The sequence below is a fragment of the Aricia agestis genome, chromosome 9 (genome assembly GCF_905147365.1).
Source record: "Aricia agestis chromosome 9, ilAriAges1.1, whole genome shotgun sequence".
NCBI lineage: Eukaryota > Metazoa > Arthropoda > Insecta > Lepidoptera > Lycaenidae > Aricia > Aricia agestis.
The window spans coordinates 9,263,739-9,282,340 of record NC_056414.1 but is presented as its reverse complement, the minus strand read 5'-3'; the positions used below and the strand labels follow the sequence as shown (position 1 = coordinate 9,282,340).

General features: G+C 36.8%; 1 protein-coding gene across 7 annotated transcripts in view; it reads right to left on the bottom strand.

Moving 5' to 3' along the window:
* The window catches only part of LOC121730516 (potassium voltage-gated channel subfamily KQT member 4), a 54,971-nt gene that overhangs the window by 9,559 nt on the left and 26,810 nt on the right, over positions 1-18,602 (bottom strand). For all 7 annotated transcript variants that reach the window (XM_042119590.1, XM_042119594.1, XM_042119589.1 and 4 more), the window contains 4 exons: positions 8,180-8,308; positions 7,517-7,627; positions 4,543-4,730; positions 3,750-3,901 (listed from right to left, as the gene is read on the bottom strand). In XM_042119590.1, the coding sequence (XP_041975524.1) occupies positions 3,750-3,901; positions 4,543-4,730; positions 7,517-7,627; positions 8,180-8,308 (580 nt within the window). The remainder of the gene's footprint in view (positions 1-3,749; positions 3,902-4,542; positions 4,731-7,516; positions 7,628-8,179; positions 8,309-18,602) is intronic.

Genomic DNA, 18,602 nt, shown 5'->3' with positions numbered 1-18,602 from the left:
CAACTGCAGGAATGCGGTGATTTGTTAGGTTTTACAGTTTTAATTTTTAATAATTATACCTTTGATTAAATTCTTAGCTAAAATGATACAATGAAAACTTGTGCTTAGGTAATTTTAAGTAAACAGACATTATTAGATATTTATTACTATCAAGCGAAGTAATTGCTATGTGCAATAATTTTAATTTAAGGTTTAGTTAATTTTTATCATTCATGGTTTAGTACAGATTGAGTGATAACCTTAACTCCTAAGTGTTAATCAGCTTTAATTTAATAAAATTATTCTTTGTACTTGTGAAGATAATATCTGATGAAAGTGACACGTTAGTTAACGTTGTTACATCCGTAAAGCTTCCAGTGTTAACACTTATGGAAGGTTGTAACAATAGCTAACTCAATATTATAGTATTTTATTTTAGTTGGGTACCGTTGGTGATTTTTTTTTGGGACAAATTTTTTTCTAAATCTGCCTGACCGTAAAATAGGCTGGTACAATCATAATAAATTATATTTTGTGACGATTAACAATATCCTACTTATTTTTTTGAGTTCTTTAAAATATATTTGCCAAACATTAAAATCGGTCTAGTAGTTCTGGAATAACCATAAGCAAACAATCGAATAAGTTTTCTTTATAAATTTCAGTGTAGAAGTACTTCTCGGCCTATATACTTAGTATAGTTAATTTTGTATTATTAAGGCAAATCGGCCCTCGATTTGATAGGTACTGCAATGGAAATACCTGTATAATGAGGTCAATGCAGTGGTTGCCACTTAACGTCTAAGCAAACTATCGATCGTCGTGGTATCTCTTTCTTACGCGAGCTCTGGCGATCTTCAATTGTGGTTTTCGATTAAAATTTATAAGAAGCCTTCGGATGTCCCACCGAGTGGCAGGTTTTATCGCAATTGTTAATTTTAACGGCCCCGAGCAACGGCTCCAAAGAACTGGAAGTCTTTTCAGTCGCTCGCCGCTCGCGGGGCTCGGATCGATATGAAAATACACGGATTAGCCATTCATAAAATATTTCAACGTTAAAAGAAAACTTAATACGGAATGCGACGTGAATAGATTTCAATTTGACGTCAGCTTCCCTCTTGTTATGGGACCTCCCGCATGCCTTTCATAAACGTTCTAATTATGCGAGCTCAATGAGGGAGAAAAGCGCCTGTTTTTCCGTAGCAGCCTCACGAGAACTTTTTTGAATGTCAACATGGAAAGAGAGCCTACTTATGTTTTTCACTCGTATGCTGTAAATATTGGATACTCAATAGAATGCTTGGAAAAATATACATTATAATAATTTTGACTCGTGTGCTTACATCGTTTATCCTCGTTTCTTAATATAAATTTTCTTTCAATCATAATAGAATGTTGTTCCTTTACGTGGGCCCTCGTTTTATAATATTCTTTATCGACAGATTTTTTTTCAGATCTCGAATCAGGTAATATGCAAATGAAGTTTCCTGATGGAATAAATTTTCATTTAGTATAGGCGCGAGGGTGGGGCGCCGCAAGCGAGTCTCGCAGACACAAGGGGATGTAAATTGTGTAAATGGTTACGGCATTTACAAAAGAAATGGTAATAGACGGCCCGGTTTACACGGAGATCATAATGTTACTGAGAATATTATGGCTCTTAGCAACAATAAATTATTCGTTAAAAAATATACATAATTTTAAACCTAGACTTTAAAATCAATTTGTTTATTTGCATCTAACGAGAGCGCCCAAAGGATCCTTCTACATAATTCGTAAGATTTTTCGATGCTCAGAAATTTCTTGTACGCGCAACAACAAAGGAAACATCTCCAGCTTTGGTTTATTCAATTCCGACTGCTTTGTGAATATTGTTTCGGTAGGACCCTGGCAGTGAATATTTAAAACATTCTTGTACAAACATTCTCAATGAAATAAAATACCCGTCGGTGTAGGTACGAGGTAGAGATTTTGTAATGCACCTGTTGTTTAAAAAACCTTTCGTAAAAAAGTTTTATAGTAACTTATATATGTTAATTTGGAATAAAACATGGTACGTTTTGTAGATAGCTAGTACGTGGTAAATTACACGTTGGACCATATACAATATATACAGAAATTCAGCACAAAAATGTCGTGAAAATAAATGGCTTTAATAATTAGTAAAAGTCAGTAACTTAGTGGCATATAGTAATAATATGTAGTAAATATTTGTCGATAAGTTATAGAGTTTCTTCAGTAAAATAATACACGTGAACTTTTAATTATTTTTTAATGATCAAATAACAATCATTGTTTCTATAAAAATAAACTACCTAGAAGGTCCAAATATTATTAAAGATGTTAGGGAGTTTCTGTCTAGTTCCTTGTGTTGCTATGTGTAAGCTACGGAACCCCATAAAATTTATTTCTTTTGTAATAGAATTTATTTTGGTATATTACATATAATATTTTAAATTTTGAAATGAAATGTATTGGCGAGTTTGATTTGAAAACCTCAGAATTCTGATTCTCGCCTGTTTGATGTCACATGTAAATTTCCTGTATTTGAAAAATAAAATGAATCCTATTTCTATTTTCATGCATAAAATGCAAAGCGGCGTTATATTGCTTACAGACCTTTTATTAAATTTATATAAACAAAAAAGATATGAAGCTCTGAATGAAGCCATTCCAGTAAGAGTAGTTCTATATCGACTCGTATATTCAATGATCACTGGTAACCGCGCACTATGATGCTAAACGAACGAACAGGATATTATGCATTCTTCGTAAGTCAATATCCCCTATAGACATGTCTAGCTTAGCTTTACTTACGCAAAAGCCATCAAAAACTCGAGAAGCCATTTGGTAAACAAATGTTGGTATGTGAAGCTCCTGCTTGCGTTTCGTAACGATTGGAAGCGTTCTCTACGCGGGTGCATTTTATTCAAAAAGTGGAAAAATAGAAAGAAACAGAAGATAAGTTGATCGTCAGCAATCGTGTGGGGAGCCGGGAGACGGAGGCCGCCTGCCCGCTCCACCGGAAGCGGCCGGCGACGTGGCCCTACCTCGTCACCTCAACGGCCAACGCAATTCGTGTATTCACATGTCGGTTTGAAATTCATACTAGTAAGAATGAGTAGTAAGAAACGCAGCAAAGTTTATCGACTGTAACTGTCATGCCATAGTGCCCTCTAAAAGATGAAGAATAGAACCTTGAAAGCAGCTTTTCCAACAATGAAGTAGACAACAGGCATGGTCCCCGCTCGACGTACGATTATCTACGAAACAGGGCAATAAATATGTCGCGTTATATACATTAGAATATTCAGCTTGTAGGGCGATTGTGATGTTTATCGATGTTTGCTCCGAATTGTAGTGAAACTGTCGTGACTCGGGCTCCTGCAGATATCGCAGCCGATGTCTGGAAGAATCGGTCGAGTGTATGAGCAATAAAATGTTTTATTTTAAAGCCTCGTTCCGGAAAATTTACGAACGAATAAAAACGATTAAGGCCTGAATGACGTTTGTTCAGCATCAGAAAGGATTATTATTTTCGAGTGGTGCAGCTAATTTAGAGTTAGATCGTTTAATTTTTTTTTATCTTCACTAGGGTGTGCTATCGCTAGGGTTAATTTTGGGTTAGGTCCCGAGTAATTCGTTTATATTGTAGTGTGTTTTACGACATACATAACAAAAGGAATGTGTACAAGCTAGAAACACTATTCGGAACGGTGAGCACAATGAGCCGGCTAGGGCGGGGGGGGCGAGGCGGGGAGTGGTCTCACCGAGGTTCTCGGCGCTGGCGTTGACGTCGTAGCGGTGCGCGGGCTTGGAGTGCGGCGCGGGGGAGTGCAGCGACGTGCTCTTGTGGCGGCGGATCGTCGGCAGCCGCGACACAAACGAAGCATTGTTCTTGAATGAAGCACTCATCACTCGGCTGTCAAACAATTGGAGACGTTATTCTTTTGTGTTCCGAGCGAATAATTCTTTTCTTTGGTCAATTATGCGCCCCGCTGTGTTCGGATTCGGCGTTTTATTTGTCTGTTTTTACTGGTAATATTTTTTAACGTTAATAACACATATTTTATTTTGTGAGATATTGTTTAGTACCAAAACACATTGTAGGAAAGCTGTAAAGTTATTCGGCGCGGGGCGCTCGAGAATGAGCTTAGATTAGGTACGAGGGGAAATTTATCACCGAGGACTGGGCCTCCTATTGATTTAGAGCAGGTTGGTGCCCGCCAGTTAGCCGCCCTCGCTATCAACAGATTGATATGGCTCGTGGCCGTGTATAAAAATAAAAATGTTGTGTTGTAGACAGTAGACACTTTGAAATATAAATTCTTAGGTTTCATATATAACAGCAAGTATCTTAAAAAATTTACGTCCTGTGACACATTTGATAATAAAATTTCACAGTTCGGTTACAGATAGAAAGTCTGTTCATGTACCATAAGAGAAATGAATTCATCGGCAGATGATAGAGCTAAGTAAAGGTCGTTTTTGGGTTACGCTAAATAAATTTTTCTGACGGTACATATTGAGCTGTGTATAGTCGTGTGACGTGCATGAGTTTACCTCGTTTGCGGACTAGGGAGGGGCACTTGGTGAATTTTCCACGTGGCTATACTCATGGAGTGCTCGTCAGCGGCGTAGCACCGCCACAGCGCCTGTATGAGCGTGGCGGCCGGCTGCCGCCGCCTGATCATGTGCTTTTGTCGCTGCTGCTGCTGCACTTTTAACGCGAAACCTGACCCTAATATACCCTGTCGACAAAGTGATACGTATTATAAAACATTTCACAAAATGACAAGCGATTGGGCGTGGATTCTACATTTCAAGTTTTAAACACTCGTATCTCCAAAGTATAAATAAACACAACAGTACAAAAAAAAAGTAAACCTATTAAGAGGAGTCCACACCGCCCTTTTTTCCATACAAACGTTGTCCCCTGTTTCCTCCCTGGATAATGCTAGTAGAGTTATAATTTTTTTCCTGAATATCTACGGCCACTAATACAATGTCCCTATGTTTTCTTTTTTTTCATAATTTAATTATTAAATAAGATATGAACGTTCAAAAACCCAAAAAAATGGCCAGATTTTCCGCTGTGTTCAAACGTCCCGAAAACAGATTTGGCTAGATTATACAAAAAAAAGCAAAACATAGGAACACAGCTCAATCCTTTTTTTATCTTTAATGAAAAAACTACTTAAATCGGTTAAGTTTCGGAGAAGGAATCAGGGGACAACGAATCGTTGATTTTCTGGATTTTCTGCAGTTGTCTCTATCGCGTTCTGCGGTATAGGCTTGAGGTAAGGGAGACAGCTATAGATATTACAAGTACTTTTTTTCATTTCTCTAGCCCCACAATATTCTGATAGTCTTAAGAGGATACACTCTTAAGACTATCAGAATATTGTGGTACAAATGTAAAGTAGGTAATAGTTAATGCCTCTATCTTATAGTCATAAAGACTAGATTTGCGCGTAACTTCTAATCGAATCAACTATGTACTACATCTCAACCGGTTTTAGAAAATATGAAAAAGACAAACAGACAGATAGAAAAGTTGAAAAAAAAAAAACACTTTGACACAAAATTTGATTCTAAATCCTATACTTATACAGGTAGAGCATCTACATACATCAACTCTACCTAAACAGAGGTAGGTGAATGAAATAAAAATTAAATTATCCTTTCATAATATGGAAATAATGTAAAAATCAACATTTTAAAATTAAGAAAAAAGCGGCACAGAGGAAAGAACAATATTATATATTTAACAAATAAAATGTCAATTGAGTTGGTTGGCGATAAAAATCTCCGATAAATGAAGCTGGGGCTGCCGGCTGACACAGTTGTAGCGGCTAAAATGAAGCTCCATGTTTTCTTCCCAATTGGGGCCAACCCACACGTACCACAACCATACGACAACCACACCATGTGAGAGCGTTTTGACGTGGGAGAGCCATGCTTCGACACGAATGGGGGGGCGGCCACTGGTGTGATACCGGCCACATCGCAACCACATCGCAACCACATCGCAACCACATCGCAACCACAACGTTGCGTCAATGCAGTGACAGTGCGCGCATCGCTACCAAAAAGCTACATCGACACCATTCACACGTAACCACTGCTCAGTGCTCGACGACATTTTGTCGTTGCGATGTGGTGTGGTTGTGGTACGTGTGGGTTCGCCCTTAGGATATTATTATGGTGCCTTCTCACGGCGCGGATTATCGCAAGCCGCGCCGCGCCCGCTCGAGCCACGCGCCGTGTGAAGGGCTGGCTCGGGCTGGCTCGAGCAGGCGTGTTTAATATCACGCACCAACATAAGGTGGCCAACATAATACGACACTTAGAGCCCCTTCAGGGCAAAGCACTTTTTGCGAATATAGAATAGATCATAACATCATACATGACAAAAAATATATGAAATGTAATCCGACGCAATACGATATCATAAAAAAGAAAAATATATTAATATTAAAAAGAAATTAATCAGGGCACGGGCCATCTAGGCCTGTGGAGATAGGAAAAAAAATATATATCACGTGCCAGCTCGAGCCACGCGCCCTAAGGAAGTGGTGGCGTGGTTGCGTTCTCACGGCGCGTGCTACCACGAGCCGCGCCGCGCCCGCTCGAGCCACGCGCCGTGTGAAGGGGTGCCGCGGCGCGGCTCGTGCAGGCGCGTCCCGATCCGATTAAAGTCGGTAACTTCAAAGGCGCGGCTTGAGCAAACAGGCGAGCCACCCCTTCTCACGGCGCGGCTTGTGATATAACGCGCCGTGAGAAGGGGTGGCTCATGCTCGCTCGTAATAGCTGGCTCGGCGCGGCGCGGCTTGTGATATCACACGCCGTGAGAAGCCAGCCTTAAATATAATGTAGCTAGGCGATGAAAGCGGCAAACAAGGCATTTGACAGGATCAAATTAATTACCTTTTTGTAAAGCATGTTTTTCATATTTACTCTTCAATTGATTTTAACTTATAATAAATTATTTCTAAACATTTTAACACAAACAGTAGAGTTAAATAGGTTTTCTAAATTAATATGTGTTTCATATAATTATTGAAATTGAGCCAAAAATTAATTGATTACAAGAAAAGATTTTTAACACTTCTGTCTGTCTGTTTATCTACGTCCAGTGCCAGAATGTAGTTTTGGAACGGGTTTGATCTCATGCGATAATTTTAGCTCGATCAAACTATTGGGACATTACAAAAATATTCTACAATGGACTGCAGTTATTATTAAGACAGTGAATTTTAATTAACTTCATTTTTAATTAAACTAAATTAATTTATATTTACTACCACCTCATTTTCACAGACTTCAGTTTAATTAAGTAATTACTTTTTAAAATCTAATTTACCTACTCACAATATTACTCTAATTAGGAAATTGAAATATGAATAATGTAACATAATTATTATAGCGTGCAGGATTAGTGTATCAAATACGAACAGCTGACAAAAAGTGCTTCCAAAGGTGAGAAAAATGAGCCAATATACTGGATTGGAGAGACGTCGGTAAGGGTACTCACAGCAGGAAGGGCGAAGAATGATATTCCTAGTAACGCGCAGAAAGATGCTATAAACTTGCCTTGCCACGTCTGCGGTACCATGTCGCCGTACCCCACAGTGCACAGCGTGATCTAAAACAAAACAACACTGAGCACCGACAACAACCAGCACTCTTCCCTCTTAATGGATTTATCTGTTAATTCAATCTGCGACACAAACGCCTAAATTGCAAACTTGAACGCCACCGCACTGCACAACTGTTTTCGAGTGTGCGGCAGCATCATTATTGCATTGTGCATATAGATTCTCTAGTTTCGTCGAAACGAATAAGGAATATTTTTGAAAGTTATCTTATTATCCTATGAACAATTATTGGTGTCCATGCTTACAATTTATCTATTAAATAAAAATAAAACTTTTAAATACTTTTAATGTAGCTAATTAATAAGTAATTTCATTTACGAATATATTCACAAAGAATTCTACGGATTTTTTGATAGCATTGGGTTATTTTGAACTAATTTAGTATGGAAATGGCTGGAAATTGAGTGTGAGCTTTCAATTTGTGACAAATTGATTTTATTCCGAAACTGTCTTATTTTGTTTTGTATTCCAGTTTGGAAAGACCATAAATAAAGCTTTTTAACATTGAATTAATAAATGTAAATCCAAAAAATACTTACCACCCCCCACCATAAAGCTTCTGCAAAATTTTTAAACTTAGTGTCGGCGACGTCTTTTTCCGCCAAATAAACTAAAAACGACGCAAATATCAGACCCAGGAAACCAATGTACAAGGTCGTTATTAATTCCTGAAAAAAAAAACAAAGTCATAAAAACAATGAATTAAAGCGTAAAATCTACATAAAAATAGGAAAATTACTAAAACATTACAGTGAATTAGAGCTACAATATCATATTAGGGTAAACGCGTAAAATGCGCGAGCGTACAATTACCTACTGATGACCGTGTTTAGCTTCACACACGCTACTTTTACTGCCTTTATTTGACCTACATATAGAAAATATTACATATTATATTGATACTAGCGACCCGCCCCGGCGTCGCACGGATATAAAATAAAATCGATACTGAAAAAATGATTAAAATCGATAGCCTATGATCCTTCACGTGGTCTGCTTCTCATCTGTGCCAAATAACATAAAAATTGATCCAGTAGTTCGCGAGATAAGCTTTTTCTATCTAACACTGAAATAATTTTTAAATCGGACCAGTAGTTCCTGTGATTAACGCGTTCAAGTTAGGCCTTTCAAATAATTTTCCATGTTTTTTTCCACATTTTCCTTTATCTCTTCACTCCTATGAGTCTTAGAGTGACAAAATATAGCCTATAGCCTTCCTCGATAAATGGGCTATCTAACACTGAAATAATCATCAAAATCCGTTGCGTAGTTTTAAAGATTAAAGGGAACAAATGGACATGAGGGAAAAAAAGCGATTTTGTTTTATAATATGTATAGATTTTCACGTTACAAACGTTAAACCATATCTAGATTGTACTTTTGTTACACTTCAATTATAAGGCGTAAGGTAGGCGTGGGTGCTAAATCTTAAACTGAATCACTGCCGAATTTCCGCAAATTGATATGGCAGTTTCCTATCTATAATTCGGCCTCCGATAGATAGGTCCTCATCAATAACCGTCAAAATGATTTAATTTTCAGACAACAGTTTCTAACTAAGTTTCTGAACTGTACTAAATATTGCCGTAGTTCTATTTCTAGATGCTCTCTCACCTTATGCCTAGTGCCTATAATCTACATGATCAAAACCTGAAAATATTAAATAATAATTCATTTGTAATAATTATTAAATCTAGTCATTGCAGTTTATATTTCAGTATCGAAGTAAAATGTGATTTCCATTTAAATTTTGACGACTTCAAACAATAATATTATATTTTACTAGCTATCCCGGCAAACGTTGTTTTGCCATATAAAATATTTCGCCCATATTATTTGTTGAAGTGCCTAAATAAGTATGGCACTATGGTAACGTCCATCGCTATCCCGTCACACGAACAATGGTCGCCGTCAGTCTCTTGATGTAATTATTTACTATTGTTTATTCAACAAATGCACTTATCAATATATAAAGTAGCCAGTAGCCGATTCTCAGACCCTGCTGTTTTTGAAGTGAAAACTTCTTTAGCGGCGTTGAGCACTTTTGTGGGATGGGTAAAAACTGTGAAACTCGCGTCAGATTCTCGTGCTGATCGAAAAACCGTAAGACGGTTGGAGAGTAGTGTTGTAACATCGAAATCGATTAATCGAACAATCGATTGTTTTTTTTCGATTGTCGATATTTTTAATCGATTGTAAGGGTTTCGATTAATTAAAAAAAATGATTTTTTAAAAATCGATTTTCATAAAAAATGGGTTAAAATTTTTATCGATTGTAAGGGTTTCGATTACTTAAAATTAAAAAAATCGATTTTTTAAAAATCGATTTTCATAAAAAAGTGGGTTAAAAAAATTGTAAGTGTTTCGATTAATTAAAAAAACGATTTTTTAAAAATCGATTTTCATAAAAAATGGGTTAAAAATTTCATCGATTGTAGGGTTTCGATTATTTAAAAAAAATGATTTTTTAAAAATTGATTTTCATAAAAAATGGGTTAAAAAAAATAATGCGCAACGTTAATAATCAAGTTTTCACTTCTGCCGGCACTCCCGGAGAGCAACCCGTCTTTTTTTTAAATGAAATAAGGGGGCAAACGAGCAAACGGGTCACCTGATGGAAAGCAACTTCCGTCGTCCATGGACACTCGCAGCATCAGAAGAGCTGCAGGTGCGTTGCCGGCCTTTTAAAAGGGGATTGGGTAATAGGGGAGGGTAAGGAAGGGAATAGGGGAGGATAGGGAAGGAAATAGGAGAGGGTAGGGAAGGGAAAAGGGTAGGGGATTGGGCCTCCGGTAAACTCACTCGGCGAAACAGAGCGCAAGCGCTGTTTCACGTCGGTTTTCTGTGAGCGGTTGAGCCGGCCCATTCGTGCCGAAGCATGGCACTCCCACGTAAAAAAATATGAAAAGAATATGCATATATTTGATAAAAATCAGTAAAGCCGTTTCGAACGAGTACGGTAACTAACATTGTGACACGAGAATTTTATATATATATTTATATACATGCTTCAAATTATTACTTTTCCTCGAAAAGTTATTTGATTAAGTATAAAAGTATAAACTTTTGACAGTATGGAGACCATTTATAATGGTGACCTTAATTTCCCGTCAATGTAGTCCATTTACTGTCCTCAAGATAAATATTCTAGTCTTACGTAATGATTTTCAACGCGAACGCACTTAAGCAAGCATTGAAGAATCTTGGGGCGCATATTCATTAACCTTAATTAAATGCCTTTTTCTTATAACTGCCCTTTATTAGAGCCCCATTTTCCTCGAATTTTCCAGAATCTAGACAAGTATTCGCCCGTCTTTTAGGACTCTTCGCGTTGAGATTATGAAACATCTTATATCAAAGCTCAGGATAAAGCATCAGACGAGCTCGAACATTTTCAAATGATAAAGTTACAGAATGTGCCGTATTCGAACTTTCAACTTTGTAGCGGGTACCTACTCCTTTATACGTTTCTAGTACAGGTACAGAATACGATCCATCGTATTCTGTACCTGTACTAGAGTCTGGCTAGCGAAAGATGAGACTGGAAAAAGGTGGCAAATTCAAAAAATCTACGTATGGCAACCTTGTCTATAGTCGGAATTATAGTTTTGATACTTAATTATTATTTATGACAATAATATTATATTTTAGTTTGGATAACTCATTTCTAGAAAAACAAGTTTATTGTAATTGTTGTTTACTTAAATTTTATTTTGCAATACATTTCATGATGTTTTGTTTTTGACGAAAACTCTTGCATGTTTTTGTTGGAGTAGGTATTATAAGTTCTTCTTCTTTAATACTTACCGTACATCATAAAATATATATCAAAATATAATTTCACCAAACAATTATCTTCATTTTTTTAAACTAAATTGTCCTTACTGTTTCTAAGTTTAAATATAATTTAATTTAAATGTTAAGTTAATAATTTCCTATATTATATTATTATTATTATGCAATTAAAAGTGTATTAGCACAAATTCTCGCAAGCATCATAGATTGTATTAATTATACTCAAATATGTTTATTAAATACATACTTGTACATGCCTGAAACTAATAACCCCCCTTGCAAGTTGATTAAAAACCAAGGATTAAGGGGAGATGAAAAAACAACACAGAAAATCAAAGGTTGCGGAATATTTTTTTTCGCATTTTATATAAACATTCGAAAGGTTTTTTTTTATAAACTTTATTTACAATTGACTAAAATATATAGGTGTCTTTTTTTTGGACAACTTTTTGCCATCTTGTTGGTAGGGTCACGATCCCATTGCTATAAACATTTTGGGGCTTCTGATCTGAAACTGCGACAAGTGGTTTTGGCAGTCCTCTTGTGATGTCAAGCTGACACTGCCTAAGGAATTCTGCAGCGACCGAAACAGGTGGAAATCTGAAGGTGCAAGGTCAGGACTATACGGCGGATGCCTCCCAGCCAAACTCCCGTAACCACACCCCTTTATTTATTTGGCCTTCTTTTAAATCCTTTTTAGGGTACAAACACTGACATCTGAAAATATGTTCATAAATAAAGTTAGCATTCAATAACAAGGTTGCTTTCAGGTATTTTTTTTGTAACGTTAGGGTCTTACCGGTCAAAGAAGAAATCTCATCAAGGAACTGATTTTGTCTTTAAACACTCTTATTGGAACATATCTCATAATTTATTTATGCTTGATATTATAACTTGCATAACTGAATCCTTTGCATGATCCATCTTACCTTCAAAACAATAAATTCAATTACATAATAAATAATAATGATTTTAATTAATTGTAATTGAAAGTATCAAAATCTTTTACCTGTACTTACCAACGCACTGGGATATTTCATGTAAACAATCTTGTTTTTGTTTAAAAATTGCATCTTTTCACTTCTTTTTTGTTCGTATTTACTAATCATAGCTAAAAGCAGTTTCCGCAAATTTCTTTTCAAAGTTTTCATCACGTTTAAATTAGAAAATCACGTAAACCACAGAAATATTTTTCACTTTGACACATAAACAACAGATGCTATAGGTGACAATGACGTTAGTGACAGTGTTACCATAATCATTTTTGGAATAAAAAGCCAGTCTCATCTTTCGCTAGCCAGACTCTGGAAACGTAATGTATTAGGTCCTTACATATGACATTGGCGTTTTGTTGTATATGCTACTTTGATCTCAAATATCTCCTCTTTGGTTAAGAATTCCAAATTCAAATGTATAATATAATCATTTATTTGGTACATTCGAGTTTCCAAAACTGCAGTCATTCATTTGTTTTTTTCTTGATTATTTTTTCTTTGGAGTCGTTCATATCACACAATTGAAAAATTTTGAAATTGAAATATCGCTTTATTTACGAACATGAGTTCTACCGTGATACGAGTGCTGCAGAAACAGCTCGAAGAGTTAACAATGTGTATAGCGCTGGTGTCGCAAAAGCAAACACTGTACGGTTTTGGTTCCAATGTTTTCGTTCTGGAAACGACCTTCAGAGCAAGCCCCGTGGACGATCCGAGACCAAAATGAATAATTAAAGGCTTTTGTGGAAGCGTGCGTCGGTGGAGGGCTGAGTCTAGTGAGAGGTCGTTAGACCTCTGGGCAGAGCGGTTACAAGAACCGCTGGTAAGCGTCGCCATGATAGAGGCAATCCGGCCACTATTTAAAGAGTGGGTGAACCGGAAACACGGGGCACTCTCTTCCATCTGACGCAGATCCTCACCGGGCACGGCTGCTTCGGTCAGTATTTGTGTCAGATAGCTAGGAGAGAATGTGACACAAGGTGTCACCATTGCCTTGACGAAAGGGACACAGCCGAGCACACAATGACTACGTGCCCTTCCTGGATGGAGCAACGTACGGCCCTTACGGCCGTCATTGGAATTGACCTCTCGCTGCCAGCGATAATTCGGGCAATGCTGAGCAGTGAGATCACATGGCAGGCAGTAAATGACTTTGCCCAGGAAGTCATCACCGCAAAAGAGGAGGCCGAGCGTAGGAGAGAACGGGAGGCGCTCGACCCTTTGTGACGGTCGAGGAGAAGACGCACGCGACGGAGTGGCCGCGGCGACTTACATTAGCCGGGTACTCGGGGCGTTGGTGTGGGGACACCGCCGCCCATTGCACCGAGTCCTAGAGAGAGAGCCGTGATGCTCAAGGTGTTCCTGCGCATCGCGGCCCCCCGAGTAGCGGAGTGGTGTCGGGTCTGTAGATGGTCGCTGGTAGCGTTGCGGTAGGTTCTATCGTACAGGCAACTCTGCCTTAAGCGATGAGTGGAGCACCATGGGGTTTTAGTAGTCCCACATACCCCGGCCGATATCCCCAATTTGCCGGGGATGCGTAAAGCATTTCCCCATGTTAAAAAAAGGCCACTGCTGCTTCAAGACAACGCTAGACCACACATTGCACAACAGACGACCGCAAAACTGGAGGAGCTGCAATTGGAATGTCTGCGATATCCACTATACTCCAACAGATTACCATTGTTTCGGAATTTGAATAAATTCCTACAAGGAAAAAAATTCAACTCTGATGTGGGTGTCCAAACCACATTCAAAGAATTTATTGACTCTCATCCCTCCGTTTTTTTAGTAAAGGTATCAACGAACTACCCTTAAGATGGCAAAAATGCATCGATAACAATGGTACATACTTTGGTTAATTAAATTTATTATACAAAAAAAAAAAAACGACTTAATATTCCTCCCATACAAAACGCCAATTTCATACTTATGTAAGGACCTAATATTATATTTCATATGCAATTTATTAACGTAGAAGCTTCGGACTGACGACACTATTTGTAATTTCATACAAGTTTCATCGATTCAATGGACGAGAAACTTTTTGTACGCGATCATCGATTACTCATTGTTTGTATAGAAGCTTTTCAAAGAGATCGTTTTAGTGTTTACGGAATAGTATTTGCTCATCCAATATCCTGAAAGACAACAAAAATGTGAATTTCGTTTATTTGTTCTCCATTGTGATCGCGCAGGTTTAACCTCAGTCCGCGGGTGAAGATATTGAGTCCCGCCTTGTATTTATATCTACTTTACGGGCGAAGGAAATTGCCGCCAGTTCCGTTATGCCCGATCATCGTTCTGATGCAAAAATTGTATAAGCGAAGGACGTCGATATGTAACTTTTCATTAATGATACCGCGCCAAATTAATACGGCAAAGTAATGATGTTGGAAAAAAATTGTGTGTGCTCGGACTGAGTTTGACTACACATCCTTAAATAAACATTAAACAACTATTAAAACATTATGTTTATGTTCCTTCGTTCATTCGTTCATCGTTCACGGGTATTTTATAAAATACAATACGTAATCTACCTAAGATTGCGTATTGTATAAAATAGGGATTAGGTATGTAACAAGATATTAACCCCCTTATTAATAAACGTTGTATAAGCTTTGAATAGTTATACTATGTTTTGTCTTCTACAATCCAATTAAAAATGTCACTTGTGTGACAGGAACAAAACACTCCATAACTATTCTAAGCTTATACAATGTTTATTAATAAGGGGGTTAAAGTATATACCTACACGAAAAGTAACGATATGCAAGTAGAATAAATACCACAAGATGCTATCTATCTATTCTATACTTATAATAAAATCGTAGAGGTAACATTTTTGTACATTGAAAATAAACTTGGAAAAACGAGTCAGGGGCATAGTAGAAAAGTAATAGAACACATTTTAACTGTTTTTGAAATTTTTGTTTCTCTGTCTGTTTGTCTGTTTGTACAGGCTAATCTTTGAATCCGCTGGACCGATTTCAATGAAATTTGGCATGATGATACCTTACATCCCTGGTCAACATCTTAGATACTTTTTTTTAACCGACTTAAAAAAAAGAGGAGTTAATGTTAACTATGCTGTTTGTGGTCAGATTTTCAAAATTCTTTTTTTGTTGTATAGATTGCCCGAATTTGATACCATGCTTACATTAAAATCGGCCAAGTGCGAATTGGACTCGCGCACGAAGGGTTCCGTACCGCTATAGAGAAAAAATAGGCTTAAATTTTAATTATATTCTAATTGTATTATTAATTATTAAAGTACACATATAATTAAGGATTGTGTGAAAATTTCAACTGCCTGTTGTCATTATTGATATCGAGCAAAAAAGGCCAAAACAATCATGTTTGTTGTATGGGAGCCCACCTTAAATATTGATTTTTTTTTCAGTATTTGTTGTTATAGCGGCAACAGATATACACAGTCTGAAAAAAATTCAGAACTCTAGCTAGCTATAAAGGTTCTTGAGATACAGCCTGGACAAGACAGACGGACAGACAACGAAGTCTTAGTAATAGGGTCCCATTTTTACCCTTTGGGTACGGAATCCTAAAAACGGTGACTTGATAAGTAATGGAATTGAATGAACTCCTCGAAATTTATAACGACAACCAAAGTGATTACCAATAATTCTAGCAAAGGTCGATCTTTAAAACTTTTCCTGATATTCGTAAACGATTATCCAAACCCTGGATGGATATTGAAAACTGTGTATCTCAATTCATTACCGGCCATGGAAATTTTAAAGTCAAACTTAATGGATCTAAGTTATCGGTCGAGCACAAAGGTAGAAATGGTAGAATATGTTTGACCGAAGGCAGTATATTTTTTTTTTTTTTTTTATTATAAAATTGTGGCCGTCTATGGACTGTTCGTCCATATCCTTTTTTTGTTATTTTATTATTTAGATTTTTCGCACCAAGGATAATTGAAATAATATTATGAATTTTAATGAATTGTGGTCCATCACGCCATGGACACTTTTTTTTTTTTTTTTTTTTTTTTTGATTTTTTTTGAAGGCAGTATATTTGAATAAACCTATCATCATGTTCTATGGGAAAGTTTTTTCTGCACAGAACTACAATGCTAGACAACCTACAGTGTAAATCTGATGTCGCATACTACGGTGATGTAGTGGACAGCGCTATAGGAACTTATTCCGTGCCTTCAAGTGTTTTTGTCACAATTATTATTTGCAACAGTCTAACACAACAAATTCCAATTTGTTTCCCTTCGAAGAAAGGATTTTTCAAAACGATAAAACGGATCTGAGGTTCAAGTTTCCTGGGTCTTTGATGTAAATTAAAAATTTCGTATGTAATATAGATCCAAATAAAATAGTCGTAACTCGATTTTAATAACATACATTCACGCGGACGAAGTTGCGGGCAACAGCTAGTACATCTATACATCTATACATATAAATAAAATTGAAGTGTCTGTTTGTAATATTGAAATAACCGTTTTTTACTACATGCATATGAATGTACATACGGTACATATTATACCAAAATAGCACTTTTTACAATTTTTGTCTGTCTGTCTGTATGTGTTTGTTCCGGCTAATCTCTGAAACGGCTGGGGCTATTTTGCCGGGACTTATTTGGTAGATAGCTGATGTAGTAAGGTCTAACTTAGGCTACTTTTTAACCGATTCCAAAAAGGAGGTGGTTATATTTTACTTTTGTCAATGTTGTCCGGACGAAGTCGCGGGCAACAGCTAGTATTTCATAAAACGGTTCAGTTCATGAACTAAAATAGTGAATTATATCGGTACTATTGTGCAAAAATAAAACAACGAGAGCGCCTAAAAATAGCCCTGCTTTTACTATGGGCAGTATTACGCGCAATACTTGTAACCGTTTTGATATTTAATGGCAGAGAACAATTATGCATGAATCGAAGTTCGAAGCAACAATTTACAGCAACAGTTATCTAATAAAATATTTACGTGAAAGTGAAATTAATGTTACATCAACCAACTCAATGGATCGGTTATATTTAACTCAAAGATTGCGGACTTAAATATTACGAATATACGTCGTGTAAATAATAATAAAAATAAATTCTTTATTTGCACACACAAAAGAAAAGACATAAAAGCATATAAAAGAGACAAAAAAAAATAAAAGAAATAACAACAAAAAAAGTATAAAATATTACAAAATTATGCAAAAAGGCGGTCTTACTGCTTTAAGCAGTTTCTTCCAGACAACCGAATTCTATAGGAGCCGGAAAATAATGTTACCGCTGTGATTATCGAATGATATTTAGATTGCGTAACAGTCTTGTTTGATCAGTTGACTGAATAGAAAATGACCTCGGCACGGTTTAAAAGCTTTTATAGTTGATTCAGATAATACAATCGAATCGATTGGTAGTAAAATCTAAATCCAGCGCGAGCTTTCTATTGTAATCATATTATTAGCCGTCCGATGCGAGTCGGCGTCGGAGGAGCGTCGGACGGCATTATGCAAACGATACGATTAGGATTTTATGAAGCGAAAGAAAAATATTACACCCGCAGCGGTTTCCATTAGGAATCCTAACGGAACTTCTGCGAAGTTTTGTAATTGGCGTACTTTAAATGTTCGTGCTCGAAGTGGGCACATTAATATCCCACTATCTGCGAAATAAATGAACTCCGAGTGGAGATAGTTAATGTTTTGTTGTTTACAGAATCTGTATCGATAAATCATTCGGTAATATACCTACGTCTGTTTAAAGTAACGAGCTCGAGCGATTCGGTGGAGTAAATATTTTAACGATAATGTTAGGATAGCAACGCCGGATAAAAAAACTTGTTGAGCTATAAAAATATTTATGATGCGCGTCTTAATAGATGAGAGTATACTACGGGTGTTTACGCGAAATCAAAATTATTTCATTCATAATTGCCGACTTAAAAATGTTGAATGAACGCAGAGTTCGGAAGTTTGCAACACGTGCACAACTTTTAGAAGCGTTATAATATAGGTAAAGTATTTCAGTGTTGATTATTTATAATGTCTCGAGATCACAAGCTAAAAACGTCTACTTATAGCCAGAAAGTATAAATCCTAAGCGTGTGAAGCTAAAATAGTCAATTCTTTGACTTAACCCATATAAATAACATAGCCAAACATAATATCTAATATTTTGCTACAAAATATCTCAGAAAA